The sequence below is a fragment of the Lacerta agilis genome, chromosome 3, assembly GCF_009819535.1.
Source record: "Lacerta agilis isolate rLacAgi1 chromosome 3, rLacAgi1.pri, whole genome shotgun sequence".
NCBI classification, from domain to species: domain Eukaryota; kingdom Metazoa; phylum Chordata; class Lepidosauria; order Squamata; family Lacertidae; genus Lacerta; species Lacerta agilis.
Genome location: NC_046314.1, coordinates 69,407,447 through 69,434,483, shown reverse-complemented (window position 1 = coordinate 69,434,483; position 27,037 = coordinate 69,407,447). Strand labels below are relative to the sequence as shown.

At 44.5% G+C, this 27,037-nt stretch overlaps 1 protein-coding gene across 4 annotated transcripts in view; it reads left to right on the top strand.

The window, feature by feature from the left end:
• The first annotated feature begins 15,369 nt into the window (after positions 1-15,369).
• The window catches only part of PDE10A (phosphodiesterase 10A), a 185,619-nt gene continuing 173,951 nt past the window's right edge, over positions 15,370-27,037 (top strand). For 2 of the 4 annotated variants that reach the window (XM_033144137.1, XM_033144139.1), the window contains exon 1: positions 15,370-15,535. In XM_033144137.1, coding sequence (XP_033000028.1) covers positions 15,445-15,535 — 91 coding nt within the window. In that variant the 5' untranslated portion in view covers positions 15,370-15,444. The remainder of the gene's footprint in view (positions 15,536-27,037) is intronic. The other 2 variants (XM_033144141.1, XM_033144140.1) reach the window with 1 other exon arrangement.

Sequence of the window (27,037 nt, the reverse complement as noted above, 5' to 3'; positions counted from 1 at the left end):
CCTCGGAGCTCAGTTGATGACTTTGGACTGGTCACTACCTCTCAGCCTTATTTACCTCACATGGCTGTTGTAGGGATTAAGTGAAGGGGAAGAACCATGCTCCTTGGAGAAAATGGAGGGGTATAAATGCAGTAGACTAGTGGCTTCCAGATGGTGGTCTGCAGACCTCAGGGGGTCTGCGTAACCCACCCAGCGGTCTCTGGCACCATTCACATAACAAAAACTACCATAGATATATCAGCGTTTTCAAAATTAGGGGGTCCATGGCTTGGCTTTTGAAAAACAGAGAGTCTGCAGTACTTAGTTAACTGGGAACCACTGCAATAGATAAAAAGCATAGCCTCATCTACTCTCCTCATAAGTTCAGGTGGGAACATGCCAGTGTTTTCAGATAAGGCAGCAGCTCTTCTTTTGGCATTTTCAGATTCTGCCGTATCAATGTTAAAAGCTTCCCTGGCCAGAATGAACAACTGATTTAAGAATTCTTCCCCACCCCACCCCCCATTGCCTATCCTGCAGTGACACCATTCCGATTGTTTCCCCAAAGGGGCCTTTGAGAATTTCATGCACAATTTGATTTGTGTGTGGTACATGTGTATTGGAATGGAACAGAATGAGGATGAGAAAGAAAGTGGAATCTAAGTTCACCCTGGTGTAGGTTAGCATTCTCACCACAGATGACTTACAAATCTCCGTGCCCCGGAAGATCCCCGTGCACACCACAACAAATTGCCAGAGAGAGGTTCAAAGGCACTTTTAATAGTTGCACAGAAATAGGTCTCTAATATGTTCTTTCAATTGGGCTGTAATATGAATGGAAAACCCACCTTGGTGAGAAGGCCCATTCACTTTATCTTCGGCATACTTTCCCGCATGAACAGCATGCATACAGTAGTGTGCCACAGGTGAAGAACAAAAACAAGCAAGGGTTAGCACCCAGAGGAGCCTATGATGACAGAGTATTATGCAACTCTGGCCATGGGAGTAGCTGGGGGGACAGGGGGGCACCTGCCCCTCCCCAGATCAAGTAAATAAATAAAAATACTTATCTAACTGAGGTTCTGCCCCCCCCCAAGCCTGCCCCCCATCAATCCTGGCTACGCCCATGACTCTGGCAAAGAAAGGGCGGGCTATGCATGGTAGGATTGGGAAAGGAGGGAGCGAACCTCTGGCTGGCAGTCACTATGCAGAAGATCACAAAACCTTGCTGCTTCACCATCCCAGTGAGCACAGCACCACCCATGGCACTGCCACCCCAGGAAGAAGATAGGACGCTATGAGTGCAGAGTGTGAATTCCTAAGGCATCAGTTTCACTTCAGAAACAAGACCAGGTGACAGAACAGAAAAGAATGGGGTACATTGATGGTTGTTAAGTAACACTTATTTGGTTGCATATTGTTATGATTTACTGTTCTTTCATTTTTTGTGTGAATGAAGATATATTGATTCAACTACAGTAATGTGTCCTGTCAGTAAAAACCCCTGTGCAAGAACTTCCACTTGTGCAACAGAGTTTCCCCCCTTCTCCTTCCCCCATGGCCCTGAAACTGTCATGTGGGGAGGGGTTGAGGGTTGCAAGAAAGAACACCCAGAACAGCATCCCATCTGGTGAGCCAAATTCCTTGTGCTGATGGAACAATCACAACATTGAATTCCACACACACCTTATGAATAGTAAAGAACAAACAGAAAAGAAGTGAAGAGAACAAACAGAAAGCAGGTATTTCCAAAACTCTGGGAAGATATCCATATAAGAAGAATTTCAGGTGCATCATGGGTGGGGATCCTATCACAAGGATGTAGGAGAAGCCCTGCTGGGTCAGGCCAAAGGCTCATCTAGTGCAGCATCCTGTTCTCACAGTGACCTACCAGATGCCTATAGGAAGCTTCTGAGTGCTGTGTATTATCTGATTTCCTCAACGTAACTCTTGGCAGAAGAGAAGAGACAAACAATTCCATAGCTTAAATATATGAAGTCAGTGGGAACGTGGGCCGTGGAGCTGCCTTTTAAATAATTCACCAGTGCCTCACTTCCTGCTCAGGACTTTTAAATACCCAAATGATTTTTGTCATGTGTGCTGTGCTCACTAAGGCCATGAGGATTAACTTTCTGAATATAAAATTCTCCTGTCACTTCTCAGGACATGAACGGAAATTTACTGGGGCTGGGGTGGCCAAGTGAAACCTTGCCCTTGAATAGTTGTGTAGAAGAGGGAGAGCCAGTGTGGTGTAGTGGTTAAGAGCAGTAGACTCGTAATCTGAGGAACTGGGTTCGCGTCTCCGCTCCTCCACATGCAGCTGCTGGGTGACCTTGGGCTAGTCACACTTCTCTGAAGTCTTTCAGCCCCACTCACCTCACAGAGTGTTTGTTGTGGGGGAGGAAGGGAAAGGAGAATGTTAGCTGCTTTGAGACTCCTTCAGGTAGTGATAAAGCGGGATATCAAATCCAAACTACTCCTCCTCCTCCTCCTCCTCCTCCTCCTCCTCTTCTTCTTCTATTAAACGTCCAGGAGACCTGGCCTCTATCTCACCTGCCTTCCTAGGGAAGGTGTGCTTATACATGCTTATAAACATGGGATCCAGTGATGCTGAATTTAATCCTGTACCATGCCTCACGCTGATTAATCTGTGGATTGTTCACATTCCTTTTTCTGCTGTGTTCATATCCTGCTTGCAGGCTTCCCATAGGTATCTGACAGGCCAATGTGAGAACAGGTTGCTGGACTAGATGGTCTCTTACGTTCTAATGTATTTGAGATGTTATATGTGGTGAGCATAGGAAGCTGCCTTATACCAAAACAGACAATTGATACCTTTACCTCAGTATGTGCTGCCTATAGAAACTGGCAGTGACTCTCCAGGGTTTCAGATAGGTAACCTTCCCAGCCTACCTGGGTATTCTGGAGATTAAACTTGGGACCTCCTACAGGAAACACACATACAGTGGTCCTCAAATGCCTTGGTACTCTAACAACTTGGAACCCAAACACTGCAAGCCCAGAAGTTAGTGTTCCGGTTTGTGAACTTTTCCCAGAAGCTGAATGTGCTCCGTTTTGAGTTTTACGCTTCCGATTTGAGTGCCACACTTCCATTTTGAATGTTACACTGAGTTCCGTCTGGTTTTGCTATTTATTTTGCATTTTTGTTTTTGTGGCTTTTTTGTTTTGTTTTTGTGACTGTGTGGAACCCAGCTCAGCTACTGATTGATTGGTTGTGTGACTGCAGTACATTGTTTATTGCTTTCATTTTATGCATGAATGGTCTCATTAGATAGTAAAATTCATGTTAAATTGCTGTTTTAGGGGTTGTTTTTAAAAGTCTGGAACGGATTATTCCATTTTGCATTACTTTCTACGGGAAAGTGCACCTTGGTTTTGGAACGGACTTCCAGAAAGGATTAAGTTTGAGAACCAAGGTACCACTGTACTCTACCTGTGAGCAATGGCCATTCTCTAAAGAAAGAAAGAAAGAAAGAAAGAAAGAAAGAAAGAAAGAAAGAAAGAAAGAAAGAAAGAAAGAAAGAAAGAAGAACTCTGTGTGCACAGTCTCAGCCCAAGGAAGTCTTTCCCACCACCTAGTACCTAAAATGCTTTTAACTATGGGTTTTCAATCCACAACTTTCCACATGGAAAGCTTGTGCTCCAACTTGAGCTGTGGCCTCTCCCCTGGCGTTTGATCTGTGATGGTGCATTCACCTAAGGAAGTGGGTCCCTGATGCTGCAGCCACCCAGTGAAAAGATGTGTGAATCAGCCCTAAATAATGTCCAACCATCGTATATCAGGCTGATTCCGATGTCATACCATTGCTCCAGTTAATGAAAAGGAATAATGGAAATGAAGTACTTTTGATCACAATTTGTTCCCTTTGTGCTTGAGAAATCTGGTCTATAGATTCACAGCACAGCATCTAAAATTGGCACCTCTTTTGCATTTGAGCTGCAGTCGCGCACAAAACAAACTGACATTTAAAAAATAATAGTAATGAAGGTAACTATTGTTGCATAATTATGGCTAGCTATTGTGACAAGACACATGGCAGATTGTGGTGACAATAAATGTTGGCTACATCCGAACAATTTCTCCATCCTGCCCTCGCCAAATACCTTGCATTCTGTTGTGGATGAGGAAACACGTTTGTCAAAGAAACTGATATTGTAAGCCAAAAGAAACTTCAAATGACACATCTCTGGATTATTGGCATGAATTCTTCCTCTATTCCATTTCTGTGAGGAATTTTAATTTAATTACAGGACTTGTTCCAGGCTGGTACCTTTCCTTTACAAGAAACCCAGGAACACAGTTTGGTTTCCAAAATAGGTCCTGAAAGAGTTCCCTGGAATTGTTAAGTTGCACGCTTCTCTAGAATGTGCAAGGAGGCCTGTGCAGACAACCTTTTCTAGAATAATGAATGGCTATTCTGGCCCAGTGGTGCTGTCAGGGAAAGACTTCAGGGCAGACGTCTTGAGCCACACTCAAGAGAATAAGCAAAAGAGCCCCTAAAACAAAAGAAAGCTGGCTTCCTACATTTTGAAGTAATATCTTATTTTGATATTTATAAACTGCACTTTCATACTACAGTACAACAAGGTGGGGTACACCATACAAAATTGCAATAACAAAAGAATTAATAAAAGCATCAGTAAAAGCAACAGGGAAACATCAGTAAATGAAATAAGTTCATATTTCAAAGACCTGTTTGAATAGTGCCATGTTTAGCAGGCATCTAATAGCAGGGGGCGGGGATGCGGGTGGTGCTGTGGTCTAAACCACAGAGCCTAGGGCTTGCCGATCAGAAGGTCGGCAGTTCAAATCCCGACGACCGGGTGAGCTCCTGTTGCTCAGTCCCAGCTCCTGTCAACCTAGCAGTTTGAAAGCACGCCAAAAAGTCCAAGTAGATAAATAGGTGGAAAGGTAAAAGGCGTTTCCATGCGCTGCTCTGGTTCGCTAGAAGTGGCTTAGTCATGCTGGCCACATGACCTGGAAGCTGTACGCCGGCTCCCTTGGCCTATAGAGCGAAATGAGCGCCACAACCTCAGAGTCGTCCATGATTGGACCTAATGGTCAGCGGTCCCTTTACCTTTACCTTTAATAGCAGAGGCAGGGCCCAAGCCTCAAAGTCACCCAGTGGGCTTCATGGCTGAGTGGAGTTTTTAGTCCAATGTTCTAACTACTACACCACATTGCCTTTTATTCCTTGCAGGACAAGAAGCTTCCACAGTCCTTGTATTGCTTTGCAACCTGGGTCAGGGCAAAATGGGTACATAAACTAATTGTGGAAATGCAGCAAACAAATATGTAGATGCGGTTTTAGGGTAGCGTGGCCAATTCGGCCGCACTGGGTCCTGCGCTGAGGGGGTGCCACAACAACGCAGTAGAACAGAGCGTGAGAGAGGCCCCCCCCCAAATTTTAGTGCACCACTGAAATTGGAGAGCCCAAAGTCGGCCACTGCAAATATGTGGCCACAGTCACAAGAAACATAAGGTATGGGCTATGTATTCAGGTTAGCACCACAATAATGATAAATGAGTTGAAATGTAATGAAAATGTATGGAAACAAACTGAACCGAACTTCCAGTGGCTTTCACCAGCAGATGCAGGAAGTGGAGGAAAATGCCTTGTGGACATCCTTTCCCAAGGTTTTACTCCTAATTTAAAATTTAGGGCACACATTTTCATGCCTGTGAAAACTTAGTTTTAGAGAAGGGGTAGGGGACCTCTGGCACTCTAGATGATGCTGGGCCCCATCATCCCTGCTGGCCAGGCCTCATGAGAATGGTAGTTAGCAATATCTGGATGTCCCCCCCCCTTTTGTAGAGAGTGTGAGAGAGTAAGAACAACCTGCCCTTAGAGAAGCCCACCAGCACTGTTGAATTTCTGCATGATTCATTCTTCTGGGCAATGGTTCCCTTGAGGGCAGGCAATTGTGCTCGCCTCCTGCACGAGGAGTGATTGACTGGCCTAATCACACCCAATACAGAGACATAGAAGAATCACCCACCTCCAATGAAAGCAGACTGGAAAGAGGCCAGATGTGGTGGGTGGCCTCCTGGGGGGTGGGTAGGAGGAAGAGAATGAGAGACTCATGGGAATCTTTAATTACTGGATTACTTTCTCACAGCACACAATTGGGGAATCCCTGTTCTAGGAAGAAGCAACAAGTAGCAAGGATGATTTTTGCTGCCGTTGTAGACTGAAGCTGTGCCATGCATGGCAGTTTGCTTGGCTGCCAGCAGCCGAAGGATCAGCAGGTGGAATGCAGGTGCACAGGTGGCACCTGAGAAGGGAAAGAAGAGGCAGGCAGGCAAGCAACCACACACACACACACACACACACACACACACTGATGGGCCCCTCTTATTAATTGAAGGAAAGGACATTTCCACATACAAATGGTTAACGGAATCAGAGCTTGGAAATTAAAATCAAGTTGCAACCCTAAGGATGTTTACACATCCTTCAAAATCAATGGAGCTTCATTCAGAGAGAGAATTTTAAAAATGTGATCATTAATGTGAAATCAGTCACTATTTCTCTTTCAGAAATCTGACTTGTGGACCAAAGCTGCCTCCCCCAATCACTTTGCCCCTTCCGTGCCTCTTGTATATTTTTTTCTTGGTGCTGCTGCTTCCTAGGGGTCAGGCATATTGATTTAGCTTGCCCAAAATGAGCAAAAAACTATTTCATTGGAAAGCATCCTTAGTTGTTTAGATCTGGGATCTTAATTTTTGGGTGAAGGAGACTACAGTGGAACCTCGGGTTACATACTGTCCTCCTTATGAATGCATCGGGTAACAAGCTCCCCTAACCTGCAAGTCGGTGCTCCTGGTAGCGAACTTTGCCCTGGGATGCGAGTGGAAGTTGTGTGCTGGTGGTGCGGCAGCAGCAGGAGGCCCCATTAGCGAAAGCGCACCTCAAGTTAAAAACAGTATCGGGTTAAGAACAGACCTCCGGAACAAATGAAGTTCGTAACCAGAGATACCACTGTATAACATCACATGGTATTTCATCTTTCAGTCTTAGGCTCTTTTGTCTGAAGGTTTCCCGCATCTGCCCCTGGGTGGAATGTTTTTTTATGCATCTCTGCACTGTCTTAAATTGAGAACAGGGATTGCCAGGCACTGCTGTTTGTCTCTCTTGTCTGGTTTTTAAATCTTATGCCCTTTAAAGCATGGTGCAGTCAGTCCTGCCGAGCCAGTAAATAACGTCATGAAGTGCTCTTTGTAAGTCGGACTGACACCACCTCCTTTGATTTAAAATAAAGTGTTTGCAAATTGAGATGTGTTTATGGAAGGGCCTTGTGATGAGACAAGAATTAGAAGACAAAAAGCCAAAGAGTGCCACGGTTGATTCATGATATTAATAGCAATCACAGCCTTGGTATGAATTTTGCAAAGCCTTCAACTTCATGCCACAGGGTCTGGAGTAACTATTTGGGGCCTGATTCTGAATCCATTAAGAGGCTCTCTTTATACCTGGTTTATGGAACATCCCCCAACCACACCACCATCCCTGGGGACAGATCTGGCCTGTGATTTAATTTTATCTTGCTCTTAGTATCTGGAGTAGATATGTGCATGACAATAGATGGTATTCTGGTAACAAGTTGTGTCAATGCATTGATTTCCACTTGCACAGCAGAAGACTTTACTTCTCCTCTCCTCACACATACTTCATACCCCCCTCCCAAATCTGCTCCAGAGGGTTGAGAGAACCCCTAGAACAGATTCAAGGGGTGCACACGGGAAGCAGAGGGAGAGACACCCCATTACACAACAAAATACAAGCTAGTTAAAGCATCATTGACATACTGGGCAAGAGATATAGGACACAATATAGAACTAAGCCTCTGGGAGAAACTCTGGAGAAAAGATTTGAAATTTACCGTGTGTTATTCTCTTAAAGAGAACTATTTGAAAACGATTCATAGATGGCATTTAACTCTGAGTAGGTTGGCTAAGGTGTGTAAAGCTGAATCAGATATGAGTTGGGAATGTAAAGAAATGGGAGGAACTTTTTTCATATGTGGTGGGCATGTAGAAAGTTAAAATAATACTGGGAAATGATTTATGATGAGTTGAAAAAAAAGTTTAAATCTACCCTCCAAAAAAAACCAGAGTCCTTTTTGTTGGGAATAACCCAGACAGAAATTCATAGGTGCCAGAAAAGTTTATTTATGTATGCAACAACAGCGACCCATGTTCTGTTAGCCCAAAAGTGAGCGAGATCCCATGTAAAGAGGATCAGTAACTTAAGATGTTAGAATATGTAGAACTTGCAGGTTTTACACACAGAGTAAGAGAGCAAGAAGAACATATATTTAAAGGAGAGTGCAAAATATTTATTGAATATATGGAAAATAATGGTACACAGCTGAAAACGCTGGCAGCATTAAGATAAATTCAACAGAGCAAACAATATTTGAATGATATAAAAGTGGGAAACTGATTTGAATGGTTATAGTAAAATATGCAGGAATGTCTGGTATGTAATTTGAACCATGGAATGAGAAGAAGGATATTTAGGATCATAGAATCATAGAGTTGGAAGAGACCACAAGGGCCATCCAGTCCAAGCCCCTGCCAAGCAGGAAACACCATCAAAGCATTCCTGACAGATGGCTGTCAAGCCTCTGCTTAAAGACCTCCAAAGAAGGAGACTCCACCACACTCCTTGGTAGCAAATTCCACTGCCAAACAGCTCTCACTGTCAGGAAGTTCTTCCTAATGTTTAGGTGGAATCTTCTTTCTTGTAGTTTGAATCCATTGCCCCGTGTCTGCTTCTCTGGAGCAGCAGAAAACAACCTTTCACCCTCCTCTATATGACATCCTTTTATATATTTGAACATGGCTATCATATCAGGATGGGATAGGATAATTTAAAGTTTGTAAAATGTTTATTTTGAAATGTAAAAAACTGAAAATTCAATAAAAATATTTATAAAAAAGAAAAGAAATCGTAATGGTTTTTAAAAAAACAACCCCAGAAGGGGAACACTTTAGCCTCCCCAGACACATTGTAACTAACCTTAAGGTGACCACACTGGAACAAAGAAAAGGGAAAGAGATACTGGAATGTGATATGGTTGAATTACAATATATCAAGAACCTCAGTGCTATCAGTTGTGCAATGAATCAGCACAATGGATTTTTTTATCACACTACAAGTATTACTTGGCGTCCTGTACCAGGATGCCTTGGTTACTGACAAAATTGTTTAGTGTGTGTGTGTGTGTGTGTGTGTGTGAATGGCCACTGTTAAATATGTAATTATCACCCAATGTACTTTTCTGCATTTCGTTTCTTTCCAATTTCACTGTTTACGATCCCCAGGCCCTGCCCCGAAACTTAGGGTGACACTTCATGCACTTGTTGAAATGGTCTGTAGCCCAAGAAAGTTTCTGCCATAATAAATGTGTTAAGTTTTTAAGGTGTTACAAGACTCTTTGTTGTTTGTGTTTCAGTAGACTAATACACCTTCCTGTCTGGAGACTATCTCAGTTGAGCATAAGCTATACATGAGCCAGCAGTACAATGCAGCTGCTAAGAAAGTAATCTTGAGCTCAGCCTGACACCCCATGACTCAGATGGAATCCTGGCACTATGAATCTATCAAGGCACTAGATGGATGTCTACATCTTCTGATTCCTGCTATGCTTGTTTGGGTGGCCCTTTGTATAAAGAAACTGCAAGTTTAATTACAAGGCTTGCTTGGAGTACTCTTAAGGGAACTCAACATGTACGAAGCCCAAGATAAGGGCCCAAGCCCTTGAGAAAAAAGTTAAGCTCTGCACTACATGGGGCACACTGTTCCCCTTCTTTCTATTGAGTGGGCTTAGAATACATTGGGTGTATGCTTTATTAATTTGTTTTCTTGGGTTCTTGTACATAGGTTCTTATACAGTGGTACCTTGGTTCTCGAACTGAATTCGTTCCAGGAGTCCATTCGACTCCCGAAACCATTCAAAAATCAAGGAGCATCTTCTGATTTGCTGCAGGAGCTTCCTGTGGACATAGAAGGGGAACTCTAGGCCAGCCAGTCGGAACTTGCTGTTTCTCCTGGGCTGGGATAGAATTCCTCTGTGTAACTGGAGATGGGTGTGGCCTCACGTGGGCAGGTAAACAAAACCACAGGCTGGCCACCATCTTTCTCTCTTTTGGATTGGCTGCTTGATAGAGCAACATCTAGTTAGCGCAAAGGTGCTCTCTTGGCCAGCCAAGAGAGGACAAAGGGGCTTTCTCCTGTATGGAGATAGTCTCCAAATGTATACTATTTTCTAAGCTAAAAGTCTGCCTTCTGGGATCGTATTGTGAACAGGACGTCTGTAAGTAAACTCTGTATATGCTTTTATAGAAGACTGTGTAGTGTCTTATTTTGAGAGGGATTAAAAGGGGAAAATACCAGGACATTTATTACAGAGGTTCTAGCGAACCTGAGCAAGCTATCCGCTGTGTGTGTTTAAAAGGGGAATGTAAGACTCTGCTAAATTCTGGGACTTGTTAACACAAGTTGGAATAGGATATCTTAAACAATATAACCTCTCCTGCATCCCTAAACATTCCCACACTTCCTGCACTCAATTGGAAGCCTCGGAAGCCATGTCGTATGTTCAGCTTCTGAAAAATATTTGCAAACCGGAACACTTCATTCCGGGTTTGTGGCATTCTGGAGCTGATTTGTTCAACAACTAAGCCGCTCAGGAACTAAGGTACCACTGTACTATATTTTAGGAAGGCATTGTATAAATAACTTGGGACCAATTTCCTCCCGGTTTCTCCCATCCCTGCTTTACACAAACTTCTGTCCTTATTTTAAACCCCCATTTCCCCCCTCTCAGAGTCCCTCCCTTCTTACTCACTTGCAATGGCCATTGCTGTTGTCAGGGGCATAGGGAGCCGCTTTGCTGCCTGGGGCGGCAAACGTGGGGGCACCCCCCTGGGGCGGGGCGCCGCTCCCTAGCATGTGCCCTGGCATCACAGCGCGCGTGCAGCATCCTGGGTGGACTGCACATGTGTGGACATGTGCAGTCCACCCAAGATGGCGGGCGCGATCGGCCGGCACCCCTCCCAACCGTGCAACGGCCCGGCAAATTTTAAGGCTGCAGCGCGCGAACATCAGCACAGACGCTGTGCTGCTATTCGCACACTGCAGCCGTAAAAGTTGCTGTGCCCCACGTGCGCCAGCGGCACCGATCGTGGGGGCAGGGTACCGCCCCAAGTGTCACCCCCCCGGGCGGTACCCGGGGCGGCCTGCCCCCCACCCCCTTGCTCCACCCCTGGCTGTTGTGCAACCTGCCTTCACTGCCCAATGGGGCCTGCATGATAATATGAGAGAGAGAGAATAACAATGCTATCACTTTATGTCACAGACAGAGGGTGAGGGTATATGTCCTGGGTGCAGGTGGCAGGTAAATGTATTCACAGCTCTGGAATGTAGTTACACATTTGATCCAGGATTCTGCAGTCTGCTGTTGGGCAATGAATGTTCTGTTAGCTTTCTTTCTTCCGTGGCTCAGATGCTGTGGAGTCAAGATGGTTTTGCCTTGGATCCATGGTTCTGTGATATTTGTGGCAACATTTGGCTATCTTCATAGTTATGTCCTTGACAGGGAGAAGGACAAGGACCCCAAGCTTCAAACTTGAAGAGCCAAGCATTCCTCCTCCTACAACATTGCCCACCCCAAATTGCCATTCCAACATAAGAAGCTACCTAATACCTACCTAACTTTCTGACAGTAAGATCTGTTCCACAGTAGAAGGGTCTCCCTCAGGAGTTGGTGGACTTTCCTTCCTTGGAGGTTTTTAAGCAGAGGTTGAATGGCCATCTGTCATGGATGCTTTAGTTGAGATTACCATATTGCACATGGTTGGACTAAATGACTCTGGGGTCCCTTCCAACTCTACAATTATATGAGATAGAGGCCCTTTTCTTTCCATGCAAGTGCAGGTAGCTTTATCTTTCTGGTCTCCAACCCGACACTTGGCTTTGGCAGAAATCCTTGCCTGCTTACCTGGACATAAGTTCCATCGAACTTAATGGAGCTTCCTCCTGAGTAGACATGTCTAGGGCCGTACTCTTAAGACGTGGACACGGCTGATGCGTGCGTGTTCCTCCCAAGCCCCTAGACTTTACGGACCTACACCTGCCACGGACGCATTCTACAACAGAATGCAATGCTGTATCCGGATTTTAAGGAGCGGGGGCGGAGGAGCGATTCCCGAGAGTGGCCCCGCTTGGGGTGGGAGGAAGGGAGTGCTCTGCAGTGAAGAACGCGTGTCTGCTTGCGTGCGTGTTTTGATTCCGCGACGTGCAATGGGAGCGCTGGGCAGCGCTGATGCGGCCGGGCTTGCTCCTATCCTGGAGCAGCGTGCTGTTGGCAGGCAGTTTCTTTGGGTTATTGAACATCTTTCCAAGCTGTCGTTTTTTTGAGAGCAGCGGCGGCGGCGCGTGAGAGAGAGCGCGAGTTTGTTACTTTAGCTGGGAATGACGAAGGACCTGATGATGGGGGTGGAGCGGCCGGGGGTGGAGGTTACCTTTCTGGTTTCCCTCTTCTTGGTTGAGATGGCATTTGGTGGGGGCACGTGTGTATTCTTTATTTCTGCAGTGCGTCCAGGGATGTGGATTTAGAATTGCGATGCCTTTTAAAGTACACATATACACGTACGTGTGCGTGGTTAACACAGAGTAAAGGAAGCGTCTCCACCTGCGTCACACACCTGTGAGGCTTCACCACGTTCCTCCTCACCCTGCTGCAGCAGCAGATCCATAGCCAGAAACAGGGCTATTGGTAGCCAGAAATGGCTCCTTATAACAAAGAAAGCTGCCTTATACCGAGTCAGATCCTTGGCCCATCTAGCTTACTATTGCCCACACTGACTGGCAAGCGACTCCCCGGGATATCAAGCAGGGGACCTTCCCAACCCAACCCGAGGATCGAACCCAAGACCTTCTGAGCTACTTCCACCCCTTCCCCTCATTTAGCCGATCACAATATGGGGCGGGGGGGGGAGTTGGGGCTCGCTGCTGCGCCGTTCTTCCTGGCAAACTACGTGACGTAGATTCAGTAGGGACCAGCTTCCTTGGTGGGGAAAAGCTTCACCTGTTGGATTTCTAGTCTCTTGAGTGACTAATAAAGAGCCTTGAGCCCTGGGAATAGAAGGGCTAAATTTTAATATTAGGGAGATTTTCCCCATCTCCCAGTCCGGAAAGAGACAGAAAGGGCGCTCTGGGCGTCGGATCACTTTCAGCCTCTCTTAATTTCAGCCTCATCAGCTTCAAGTTCTCAGCCGGCTGTGCGAGCTTTTCTGGTCTCTCGTAAGGAATAGTGTGTTTTTGTGGCTCCACAGAAGCGTCGGCGACTGCCAGAGATCCCTCCCTCCTTCTCCCCCCCGCCCCCCCCACTCCCCAACTCCAACCCTTTTCCAAACTGTTTTACGTTTGTTTTAGGAAGGGTGTGAGCGCTGCTGCAAATCATCTCGGCTTCCAAGTCTCTTGCTGAAAGGGTCCAGGTTGCTTACGCCCGAGCGCCCCTTATCATTTCAATAAATGCCAATTGCAGCCTTGGCGCTGTTATAGCAATGGAGCTACAGACGTCATTGCCTCCTCTTGGACGTGAGATGCGGCCAACCCCTCAGCCCCCTTCTCGCGCTCAAGAAAAACTCTGCAACTTCCAGCCAGGCGCGCAGTCTTTCGCCTAGAGATCCTGGGCACCAGCAGCCCGTTACCAGACGGACCGGAGAGGGACCTGCCAGCTCAGTTCTTTCTCTTTCTCTCTTCGAGGAGAAAAAGGGGAAACCATGAACTCTGTCGATTTCGGGGTGGCTGCCTTGCAAAAGGGCTTTGTAGAAGCTTCGGGGCAACGGATGGAGGAGAGGGAACCAACCAGCCAACATGTCTTAAAGCAAGACTTGTCGACCGCGGGGTTCCCTCTTTGGGGCGTCCAGGTTCCCTTGGGGCACCTGCTGCTCTTACTGTCTGCACCAGCAAAAGCTGGGAATTGGGGTGGGGGTGGGGGGACCTTGACTTCCAGCCACTTCTGCGGCGAGTCCTTCCCGATTTCGTCCCTCTTTTGCCTTCCGGACTGAACCACTTTCTTCCAAACTTGCCCCAGAGGGCGAAACAACCGAGATCAAGCTCGCTGCGCAGTTTTCGAGGGTAAGTGGCATGAAGAGCTGGGGGTGGGGGAGGCGACGCGGAGAACGCAGCAGCCTCGGAGGGCAGAGTAGGTGGTAGAAAAGCCTCAAAGGTTGGCGGGGTGGGGGGGGGGGAAGAGAGAGAAAGAGGAAAAATGTAAAAAGTGTGGCAGCTTCTGCCAAACAGCGCATACGGTTTTTTTTTTGCATCGAGGCAGCCTGGAGTGGAAAAGGTTACATAGGCATTTGGGGCAGGTGCGGGTGGTGGTGGGGAGAGAGCGGGACAGGACGCAGATCCTGTCCGACTGCTAGGATTCCAGATTCCGTAAACGGGGAGCGCGCGAGCGTAAGCCTCGAGTTGTGCGTGAACTCCGCGTGGCCAGCTGCGAAACGCCGGCTGCCCGCGACGATTCCTTAAGAGTCCGGCGCAACTTCCTTCGAGGCGACTAGCTCCCTCCTAGGCAGCGTGCTTCGGCGCTCGCAAGCCGAAGGGATCCGGGATCGGAGCTAGGAGGAGCGAGCAGGCTCCTCCCATGCGCCCTACTCCCGGATCTCCAGGCTTTCCTGCCCACCGCCCCCCTTCCTTCCTCCGGCTGGACGGATCATCTGGTCCCCTTTCCGCCCCCTGGCGTGAATTTCATCCGCTGGGACTCGCGCTCCGCGCACCCCACGCCGCTTCCCAAAGCAATGCGCCCCCCCTGCAGGCGACTCGGCCCCTTGCAGCCCCGTGAGGCTCAGGCTAATAACTCCTCCTTCTCCTCGCTCTCTGCAAGTCCTCCTCACCTTCATTGAGGTTCATTTAGAAACATTCCGCTCTGCACCCCCGTCCCTAATATATATATGTAAATTTTAATATATTTAGAAGGACTTCCTTATTGCTGTTACGCAGCGTCTCTTAATTTCTAACATCCCCCTTCCATGATCAGTTGGCCACTTTCTGAATTTCGCACCTCCACTTACTAGTTTCCCGAGAAAGACTATAACAATAATAATACTGTAATATAATATTGGTGATCCGGTGGGGGGTGGGGAGCAGATCCCATAACCAGGCAACCCTCTTTCGACGTGGGGCTGCGCGGATGGGCTTGTGATTTGTAGGATTTCTCCACTTAGACCCTGCCTCCTCCTTGCTCTCCAGCCACTCTAAAGTCTCTCCCCCTCTTTTTAAGCAGCGATTCCTTTCCATCCGCGGCGGTGTGTGTTACGCGCGCGTGTGTCTCGCTTTCTCCCTCCCTGATCTCCCTGGAGAGAGAGAGAGTGAGTGAGAGAGAGAGCGAGGGGGGAAGGAAACTCTATTCCCAAGCCCCGTCCAGATGTCGAAGAAACGCAAAACCCCCGAGGGTGGAGGATCCGGCCTCCCCGAGGAGGAACCCAAAACCCAGTTGGGGGACAGCGACGAGCAAGGTAGGAGGGGGGCGGAAAGCTGGTTCGCCTGCCAGGGGAAAATATTAGAGTGGGACCCCAGCATAGGAATGCATCTTTGAGCCTATCAGGTCCCCCACCAGCTGCTTGAGTTGGGCTGGCGACTGTCAAATTTAGGCCAGATTCCCTCTAGCCCAGGCTCTGTGATTACATATATACTGCTATTGTGTGTCTCGGGGGTACTGTTGAACTTTTGGGAGTGAAGGGGTGAAAAGGCAAGAGAGGAAACAAAAGGGACGATTGAATGATTGATTGATTGGCTGATCAAGTGATGGGAGGAGGGGCTGGAGGGTGGCTGATCAATCGTTCTTCACTAACCCAGCCCTTTTTATTTCAGTTGCATATGGTGTGCTCCTTTCAGTCTGTCTCTGGAGCACTGGGAAAATATTATATGGAGATCAGTATGTTTGGCGGTGTTGTGGGAGTGGGGGTAGCTGGCGTGTGAGAGTGCATTTCTCTGTGGGAAAGACTGGTGGAAGGTCTTCCTTCCTTCCTCCTTTGGCAAATCCTCCATCTCTGCCAAGCTGCCAGTTGCAAGATGCCGATTGCTGCAAATACTGTACTTGCATCACACTTGAGAGAAAGTTGTGGTTTTTTTCTTTGCTGCACCCCCCTCCCCACTTGTGTGTGGGGAGCTGCCATGCACTTTAGCAGCGGGTGTGGGAAAGCAGATCAGCCCACCCCTCCTTTGGTCTCTTAGGCACTTTTGCAGTTGTTTGTTCTTTCAGTTCACCTGCTCGTTTTCTTTCTCTTTGGTGCTTATTCTGCTTTACTGGGGCCTAGGTTTCACTCCAAGCCAAGGCACAATGTTGAAGGGCTCCGTCATTACAATGCAGACGAGGGATTGGGGCGTGTTGGGAGGGGGGGGGGTCAGTGGTCCAAGCGATTGTTGTGAAGAGCAAGTTGGAGATTGTGTGTCCCCCACGGACTGTAAATGTGTTTCTGCCCATTGCAGAATTGAGATGGTGCATTTGCCTTGTTGGTAGGTGAAAAACCTGAGACTGGAGCCGAAAGAGAGGGAATGCATGTCATCCAATATGGAGTCGGTTATCCTTGTTCTCAAAATGTTGAGGATCAAAATGCCATAAAAGCCAGTCAAGACTTGGGAGATTGACTCTCCGCCATGGATTTGTTCTGGGGGGGTGATATGATGTGGGTTTTTGTCTGTCTTCATTGCATCAAGCCCAGTTCTTGGTGTGCTAGCAAACATTTTCACAATGACGCAGTCATGGCGTTCCACCATTTGCTTTGAAGGGGCTTCTGGAGGGTTTTCGTTCTTCCTCTGTATTAGAGTCCTTCAGCATCAAAATTAATGGAAGCCACCCTCCCCAATCCTAAATTATTCGTTGGTGAAAACAAGTCCAGTCACTTGCAGGCAAACCCAAACCTTTTTTGTGCATATTTCTATGCAGTTTATTTTCTTTTCAGTTGCTTGGAAGTGAATAATTTTTTTTTCCAGAAAACCTTCCTTCCTTCATTGAACAGAGACCTGAAAGCTAGATTGCAAGTGAAGTGCCATTTACACTACTGGGTTGCTTGCAGTGAACATGGAAGCTCACGGAGAACACTGGTGCGGTGCAAATGTGACGGTTTAAAAACCGCCGCTTGTCAAGAAACCTTATGTAATGGCGGACAAAAGTACATCGTGTTAGCAACGCCGCCTTTATTTGGAAACAAGGTGGAACTGATGAGCATACTTCCTCAGATTTGCAAATGTTTAATTAGCGAGTGATCACCTAGCCTCTGCTCTCTGCTCACCTAATTTCCGACTCACTTCCATTGCAGCCAAGGTATTGAGCATGGTCCAGATTATCTTTTTCAAAACCTCAGTGGCTGCTGTTCCTTTGTAGGCTGGAGGGTCCAAGCTCCGAATGCGTCAGCTCAGTTCTACCTTATGCTGGGCAGTGGTGAAACAAGTGACTGCATGGCACTCGGTGCCAGTGAATGGCATGCTATAAGTACTCATTTCAGAGGGCAGATAAAGCTTGTGCACCTATGTTATGTGTATCCACTGCAGATTCATGTACGTTCATTGATACTGTAAAATCATGGAACTAAACTTAGAATGCTTGACTTGCCACACTTATTTTTACATAAGCATTTTTAAAAGTCTTTCTTCTTTTTTAAAGTCTTTCTTCCCAGTTGTCAGGAAAAAAGAATTCTGTTTGCTAATTTTGTGAAAATGTAATTGTGCAACCCATTTGAAGTATATAGGATGCCACAATATCTGAGTGTGGGTGTGGTGTGGTGGTGGTCTCTTTTATATTGCTGCTAAAATGATTTGCTGTATACATACAGAACGTTTGTGTTTTACAGAGACAAAATACTTACTAGGCTCCAACATGCATTACATTGGGATTATTCAACCCAATGAAAGTCTGCCAACAGAAATTTCCAATCTACGTGGGGCATGCTTATCCCTAGTTATGTTTAATTTAAACAGGTGATATTATTTATTAACCCTGCTAGGATTTCTAGAAATTGCAAAAATGTGGTGGGACTGCAAAAACCTTCCTGCTTTGTGTGTAACAACAGGAAAAGAATAGATGGAGGCTGGAGATTGGAGCAACCGATTAAAGCTTTGCTATTGTAATTCTTTACAGTATATGGTAAATAGAGGATATAATCTGCTAGTAAGCAAATTGACTTTTTCTAAGGACATGTGTGGTTCTTAAGTATCTCTGGCCAACACCACTTAATTCATAATATAACATCACAATGAGTTCTCCTCTCCTTGCCTTTTATTATATTAACAAGCCCATGCCGTATAATTTTGACATCCTGAATCTTGCTTTTCTGCACATGCAGCAAAGCAGATGACTGAATGATGGTCTGCTGAATGCTGATGGTGTACACACAGAAGTTCACTTAGCGTTCTGAGCTGGAGAAGAACAGGATTTCATTCATAATAAAGCCAAACATGATGGATTGGACCAATTCATATACTGAACTAGGGACTGTTTGATGATGAACTTCAATGACATAACTAGTTTATATACATATAACTTATTACTAGTTAGATTTGTGTGCTCCAAGTAATCCAAGGAGACTCAGCTGAATATCTGATGTTCAGATATTACTGCTTTTTATTACTGGATACTGTATTTGTAAGTATGAATGATTCTTTCAGCTTAAATATGAGATTAAAAGTAATGTCTGAAATCAGACATCTATGAGAACAGGAAGGCATTAGCTAAATGAAGCAAATGTTTAAAATGAATGTAGTCTCTACTGCAGCAGGAAAACATTCACTTCTTCAAAAAATGTGCAATATTTATTTTGCGTATCCTATCCTTCCACTGTCAAAACAGTGCTCGCATCATTATAAAAAAGCAAAATAATAATAATTTCAATAAAATAATAATGACACGTAAAAAGGCGAGACAACTCCAGCGGCAGCATCAGCTGCTAAAATTTCAACCAGGCAAGCAAATGATGATCAAAATATAAGAAATGTGGACTAGGTGGTAGAATAGAGACAAAAGGAGCCAAACAGTTTTTCTGAAGATTTCCAGTTTTGGTGCAATCACACAGAATATGTTATAATGTTATATGTCTCAAACAGTCTTGCATCTGTTTAGTTGGGATTGAAATTGGCCTTTCTATGGTCCTTCAGTTAAAATTGGCCCAAGGCATTTGGGAATTTAAAGGTGTTTACCAGCACCCAAAATTATTCCCAACTGGTAGCCAGTGCATTGTTACAAAATGGTGCAACCGAGCACCCACAAACAGCTGAAACATCTGGAGACTTTTGAAAGGCAGGCAGCTCCTGTAAAGTGTCACATCTAGAATGCAAAATAATAATAATAAAAAAATTCAGTGTAGCCACCTGATGTTTGTCTTATGTCTCTCGTGATGCAAACTCTTACTGTGGTCTTAAGGAGATCAGCATAAAAAACAATGTTAGTTTATTATTATTATTATTGATAATAATATATTTTAGGGCAGCTTTTGGTTAAAGCATCTCATTTCCATGTAGAATTTGACTAGAGGAGCGTAAACAGCATTCTCAGGACAGCTTAGTTTGATGGCAGCTCTTGCTTCCTTAACACCCAAATTTCTGGAAGCATTCGCATAGGTCCGGATGTCCAAGGCTGAGCAGTTCCTGGGCCAATCACGTTGTATATGGGGTTCTCTTAGGCACCTCATCTGCCTCGTTCCAGGCAGGGCATCCTGCCTGTGGTGTTGAGGATGCAGCGAAGTCGGAGGTCTCTGGCTGCAGGCATAAAACAAGCTCTAACACATAACGGTGGGCTTCTGAGGGCTGAAGTGGATGTGGCGCTATGTGCGCACAGTTGTTTTTTTTAACGCAAATAGAAGCTGCTGAGGGAGACTGATTATTACTGGAAACAGCTTTCTTGGGTAGTCTGGAGCCACTAGTGTACTCTAGTTTCCTGGAAGGTGTGTTGCTGCTGTTACCAGGAGAGGTAGTTGTTGCTGTGCAAATGCACTGGCAACTGTTGCCTGGCTTTGCTGGTGTGGTTGCACCATAGCACCCTTCCCTGGAATCAGCATAGTGGCTCCATCTCATCCAGTGAGCTACTTCTGCTGGGATCACAGCAGGGGAGGAGGAGATTAACACTTTCCTTGCCTCCTGTCATCTATACAAAAGCCACTTCTTTGAAGTGGCAATTTGCACTGTAAGGAAATCTGCTCCCCACCCCCCATTTTTAGTTAGTTTAAAAAAAAAAAACTCCCCTCATTTGATGCCACTGGGGGATTCCCACTCCAGAGTAAATACTAGCTTCAGAAAATGGGTTTTCTTCATGTTAGCATTAGAGAAAGAAAGCGTTGTACTTTTCCCAACTTCCAGTCAGCTCTGGTTGCATAATTCACCAGTCTCCGCCAGAAGCTCTGTCTACATTTTTCAAAATGTTAAATGTAGAAATGCATTTAATGCCACATCTAGTTTGACCCTGACTTTTTCCTCCCCTTTCTCATAATACAGGAAAGTATTATGAGTACCTGAAACTTGTATGGCTTTAAGAAGGGATTAGACAGATTCATGGAGGGTAAGGCTACCAATGGGCACTAATCATGATGGCTGTGTTCTCCCTCCACTGTTCTCTTCATACTGGTGTGGTGTTGAGAGCCAGTGTGTAATGGTTAGAGTGCTGGACTATGACCTGCTCAGAAGCAAGTCCTATTAAGTTCAGTGGAGCTTACTCCCAGGTAAGTGAGGTTAGGGTTGCAGCCTTTATCTGGATCCAACCCATGGTGTCACTGCAGCTGTGCCTTTTGGCTTGTGGTGAGAGGGTTGCAGTTGTTTGTTCTAACCTGTTGACAAAAGGGCAGAATAACTAAAATATTCCATGGCTAACTGAGCATAACCAGTGCTTTATTTCTGGTGGGATGCAGGGGGACGCAGACCCCTAAACAATTTGTGAATATAAGTTTGGCATCATTGAGGGGCAGTATTTCAATATAAGCAGAAAATTAAAGTACCCCTAAACATTTTTTAAAAGAAAAAAGCACTGTGCACAACTATTGGTTTAGTAGCATGTTTATTTATAATGAGACTTATCCTGATATTGATTCTTTCTCCTTTATTTTCAAAATAGTTTGCCTTATATGTATAACAGTAGCTGGCTGAGTTCTGTGATATCTTGCAAGTTATCAAAATAGTGCCAATTGTTCTTGGTAAAGTTAAACTACGAAGAACACAGACAATATTTGAATGTTGTGGTAGTGGTGAATGCAGCTATGAATATTTTGTTTATCACTAGCCTTTTAGACGAACAAGAGCAATTTACATTTCACCGGCTAGGGTTGTAGTTTTCAGTCTGGACTCAGGCACATGAGTTTTCTTAGAAACCTCATTTTTAAAGCAATCTTTGACAAGAGTAGATTGAGAGGAAGAGTGCAGTAGCCAGATTTGTAAGTCTGTTTTGCTATTTCTATAAATTGTTTAGTATTAGTAATAATGATAACAGGTGAGTTTTAGGTGGGTGTCTAAATGCCAATACTGTAGGTGCCTGCCAGATGTTCATTAGATACACATTCCAAAAGGCAGGTGCTGCCACACTAATGGCCCTGGTCTCAGAGGATATAAGACAAACCTCAGGAGCGTACAGCACTGCTAGGAATGTCTCCCTTGAAGATCAAAGCGACAGGGATACATAAGATAAGGCATTCCGGCAGTAGAGGAAATTTTCTGAAAACACTGTAGTTTTACTAATGTAATATATATATAAAGTGTCTGTCTGGATTAACTGACAAGAGGAGCTGAATGTGGAACTGTTCTTTCTGAAAGTCTGCTTTGGAACTGGGCAAGACACTCAGCAGTAAGGGATCAGGAGCCTTGTGCTTGGCAGTCTAGAAATTTTGCACTAGATTGCCAATAAACCAAAAGCCTAAAATCTGTGTTTGGAAGAAATCATACAGCTTTGAAATGAACATTTTATGCAGCATCCTGCTTGGGGGCAGGGCAGGGGGCTTATGTCGTGTACAAGATACGAAAAAGTATTGCAGCAGATAAAGCATTGGTTTTGATTCCCATCCCCACTTCACCTTCCTGTATCTAAAATGTTGCCAAGTGGTTTTAGTGTTCTTCTTTGCTTCCTCCCTGCCTTCGTTTTCATCGCTAGCATTTTAAGTTCACCTCTCACCAATATAGCTATTACTATTGTTATCATTATTATTTTACTATTCTTATGTAAAGCAGCGACAACAGTCCAACTAGTTAAGAGCAGGTAAAATAAAACACAAAATAAAAATTTCTGACATGAAAGTACAACCAATTACAGCAGCAAAATAGTTTCCCATAAATGCTTGGGAATATACAGGTTTTAAACTGGCGTCGGAATGTCAGCAGTGTTGCTGCCAGTCATACTTCTGTGGGGAGGGAATACTCCCAAGTAGGGCACCCTCACCAAGAAGGCATCGGGTGGCGGGACAATGAAAATATTATCCCTGAGGTGTTAGATGCAAGGATTGAGGCAGGCATCCTGTTTATTGCACTCTAACACCTGGGCTAAACCTCTTCACATCTTTAGGCCAACGTCTTTATTCTCTAAAAAAAACCTTTGGGTCACTGAAGAAAGAGAATGGGTTGCTCTCCTTGACTTTGCAATTCTGCAATGGATTCGGATTGTTGCTTTTAACATAGTGTTGATTTTGTTGCTTTATGTAGTCTCTAAGCCATTTCAGGGCTTAGTACATGGGGCACATCTTTCTTTTTAACTGTATTAATAAACAGGCTCTTCATTTGAAGTGTATTCATCATGTAAGGTGAATTCAAGCAGAGTGAGCCTATAATTTGAATAAACTACAGAATGAGTCTTTGGAACACTTCTGTGTTTTGTTTCTCTTAAACCTCTGTCTACAGTGCCCACTACCTTTCCCACAAATTGCTTTTAAGTTCTTCATAACAGGAATTATATCACATTTTGTCCGAGACTTACCTTATTTGACTTTTTCCTTCTTCCATTTCATTCTGAGGAAAGGAGCTGAGTCACTGAGTGGCGAACCTAGCAGCTGTTGAATAAGACACAAGCACAGATAATACTAACGTGTAAGCAGGAGTAGTGCTTAGGCTACAGTTTTGCCACTTCAATTTTTTGGAAAATAATGAAATGTGCCCAAACTGATATTGTTACAACTTTGAATATAAAATGTGCTTAAGGCCCAAGATTGAGCTACTCACCCCCTACTGTCTGTTGCTTCTGAAAGTATATTGAGATCATCATTTTTTGTGTGCTCTGTTTTCATAAACTGTAAACTGTTTTCTGACACACAGTCAAATTCTTTGGTAACTTCCTGTTGGCATTGCTTTTGACACATTTACAAATTCAGTGTTACCAGACCTCCAAGTGTCCCTATTTTCCAGGGACAGTCCCGGATTTACAGAAGCTGCGCTGGTTTCTGATTTGATTCCAGAATGCCCCACTTTTCCTTAGGATGTCCCTAGTTTCATTGGAGAAATGTTGGAGTGTATGGAGTTTTGTGTTCCCTGAGCCAAGGAGAGAAGTAACTATACAACCTTTAGAAGACATCTGAAGGCAGTCCTGCATAGGGAAGGTTTTTTTTTTAAAAAAATGTTTAATGTTTTATTATGTTTTTATATATGTTGGAAGTTGAACAGAGTAGCTGGGGCAACCCAGTCAGATAGGTGGGGTATCAATAATAAAATTGTTGTTGTTGTTTGTTTGTTGTTGAATAGGACACCCCTATTTTCATCAGAGAAATGTTGGAGGGTATGTATTACTTTGTAGGCTTGGGAAATGGGACTTGATTTATGAAATGGAATTTGGTCTTCAACCAGTTGGCCTGGACCGCTACCAGGCCGCAACCTGATCTAAAGTGGCTCACAACAGCAGCACTACTGCCATAAATGTACATGGCTAAGGATGGATATTGGTTCTGAAAAGGCTGAAGATTACAGGTTTAGGTGAACAAAATAGTTTAGGTAAAATTTAACTCTAATGGTACTGAGCTGCTGTGATTGCAAATATTGCTATCGCATGAGTATTTATTAGAATGTTAGTCTTAATTTTTCTTTTTAAAATGCCTGTAATTAGGTTCTGAGCCTTCCCTTTAACTGTTTTCGTTTGCCCCTGGATTTTGTATAAGCTTTTGTCAAACTGCAAGGTATAGTGAGCGTGGTGTGGTGGTTAGAGTACTCGGAGATGAGAGTTCAAATTGCTGGTCAGCCAGGAAGCTCACAGATTGACCTTGGGTCAGTCACTGTCACTCAGCCTAATTTGCCTCATAGAATTGCTGTGGAGAGAAAATGGGGGGGGGGGACAACGGGGCGGGGAGGACAACGTACGCCACCTGGAGCTCCTTGGGGGAAAGGTGAGGTGTAAATGTCAGAACATTTTTTTTAATGCTTAGAACTATTTTTTCTAGACTTCTCTAGAAAAACTATATTGAGAAAACTAGGATAACAAAGAACTCATAGAATCATAGACTTGTAGAGCTGGAAGGGACCACGAGGGTCCTCTTGTCCAACCCCTTGAAATGCAGAAATATTTTTGCCCAACGCGGGGCTCAGAATTAAGACCCTCAGAACTACATAGAAAAGCATGATGACAGCTGGCTGGGATTAGGGACAAGAACATTATTGACATATTGCTGTTCCTTGGCTTTTGGTTTATTTATTTTGCCTGCAAAAAATGTCTATACTACCAATATTAAGAAAAATGTCATGGTGACAAACAGCATAAAATCAACAATTAAATTGCATCCATAAAACCAATGAATACAGGACAAACCTGTAGATCAAATTAAGACATCAACATACCCGGATCAGCTCTCGGGGCAAGGCTAGATGAGCAGCTTCCCTGAAAGGCTGACTTCTCCTCCAATGCCTAGTAAGGGTGTTAAGATCGACCAATGAAACCTGGTTAGTCTTGTCAGTTACCACACTATAATGGTTTATGGAGGTGGGCTTTTTCACTGGTGGCCTTGGTGTTGAATGCACTCCCTACTGAAATACCAGAGGTCTCATCTGCGTTGTCATTCTGCTGGCTTTGAAGACGCATTGGTTTTCACAGGCATTCCTTTGATCTCTCTACCTCGGTCCTTCAAAATTGCTGTTTTATTAAAAAAACGGGATTGTTTTATTCCATATTTTAATTATGGACATTTATGTTTAATGCCTGCCTTTTTATACTTGTAAAACCACCTAGAAGCGCCTGTTTTGCCATTTCTATAAATTGCTTAGTATTAGTAATAATGATAACAGGTGAGTTTTAGGTGGGTGTCTAAATGCCATAGGTGGGTGTCTAAATGCCAATACTGTAGGTGCCTGCCGGATGTTCATTAGATACACATTCCAAAAGGCAGGTGCTGCCACACTAATGGCCCTGGTCTCAGAGGATATAAGACAAACCTCAGGAGCATACAGCACTGCTAGGAGTGTCTCTCTTGAAGATCAAAGCGACAGGAATACATAAGGTAAGGCATTCCGGCAGTAGAGGAAGTTTTCTGAAAACATTGTAGTTGTACTAATGTTATATATATATATATATATATATATATATATATATATATATATATATATATATATATAAAGTGTCTGTCTGGATTAACTGACAAGAGGAGCTGAATGTGGAACTGTTCTTTCTGAAACTTTGTAATCAAATATTAGTGTCACTTATCCTCTCTTCATTGTCAGTCATCCTATCTTGAATTATGATCCCATCATCTGACATGCTAAGGGTCCAACCAGGTGTAACGCAAAATCTGTTTTTGCATTTAACGTGCATGTTCATGTTTCAAAATAAAAAATCTAAAAAATATGCAAATGGCAGCTGCTGGACTTGCTGACCATTTTTGGGATCCCAGGTAAATGGTACCCAAGACTAGTCAACTTCTTGAATAAAAAGGTGGAATGTACCGTATATACAATAAGAAAATGAATGAGTTAAGGAGGGGAAAGTAAATTTGTCACCTCCTGTGTCATGACTGGAAGAACTTGTGGCTTCCCAACTGTTTGACTGTAGTACTTTTGATTGCAAACGTTCATTTTAGTACAGGCAGGAATTGGTAGTGGCCATGTGTCCTGGTTTATAGGTGACAATCCTCTGTTTGATGGGCTGGCCAGGCCCAAGCCTGCTAACAAGATAAAGGATCCTAAGTAGGGAAAGCAGGAGGTGCCTTGACGTTTCCCATCAGCTGTTAGCAGCTGGACAGCAAACTAAGCAGGCTGTCCAATTTCCCCTTGCTGTGGTAAGTCATGCAATGTGCTTAAATTATAGCAATTATTTCTAAATTTGCATCAATCTCTGTAAATTAGCATATCCAAGTTTTCGGCAAATCTGTATTCCCCTTAGTGGAGACTCCTAGTGGAGTTTCAGATTTTGTCAAAATGAAGCAGGCAAACCAAATTTACCAAAAACAATTTCCAAAAATTAGTAGCTCGGGTGTTGGTTTTTAGCTTAACCCTGTCCCACCTCCTGGGCAGGAAATAGATACTGGTAAGTGGAAAAATGAAAGCACCAGACACAAGTGACCTGAAATCTTTTTAAGGTAGAGTTTTTCCCTTCTTGCTGTACAAGATTTTCTATGCTAGATCAGAATGCCTCTATAGACCACTTTACACCTTTGTCTCCAACAATGCTTGAGATGCTTCCATGGTGGGGTGACCATGTGTCCTTAGAAAACTGTCCTATATTTGATGGGCTGTCTTGTCTGAGTGGGGTTTAAAGATCAGGAACCCAAAGAGGGGAGAGTAGGAGGGACCTTGAAGTGGCCCACAGTTACTGTAGCAGCACCTCATCAGCAGAATGAGCAAGCACACAGGTAACCTGGGTACCGCCTTCTCCGGTGATGTATGTTGTGCTGCTGTTATTATAGAAATTATTTCTGAATTTGCATCTATATATTGCTTTAGACCCTCGCTCTAGCTTGTTTTAGGCGCCTGCTGAAAACCATTTTGGTTTGACCAACCTACCCAGGTATATCATTTAGTTATATCTGGTTTTTTAAAATTGTTTTGCGGATTCAAGCTGTGTTTTATCCTGCCTTTTATTTGTACAC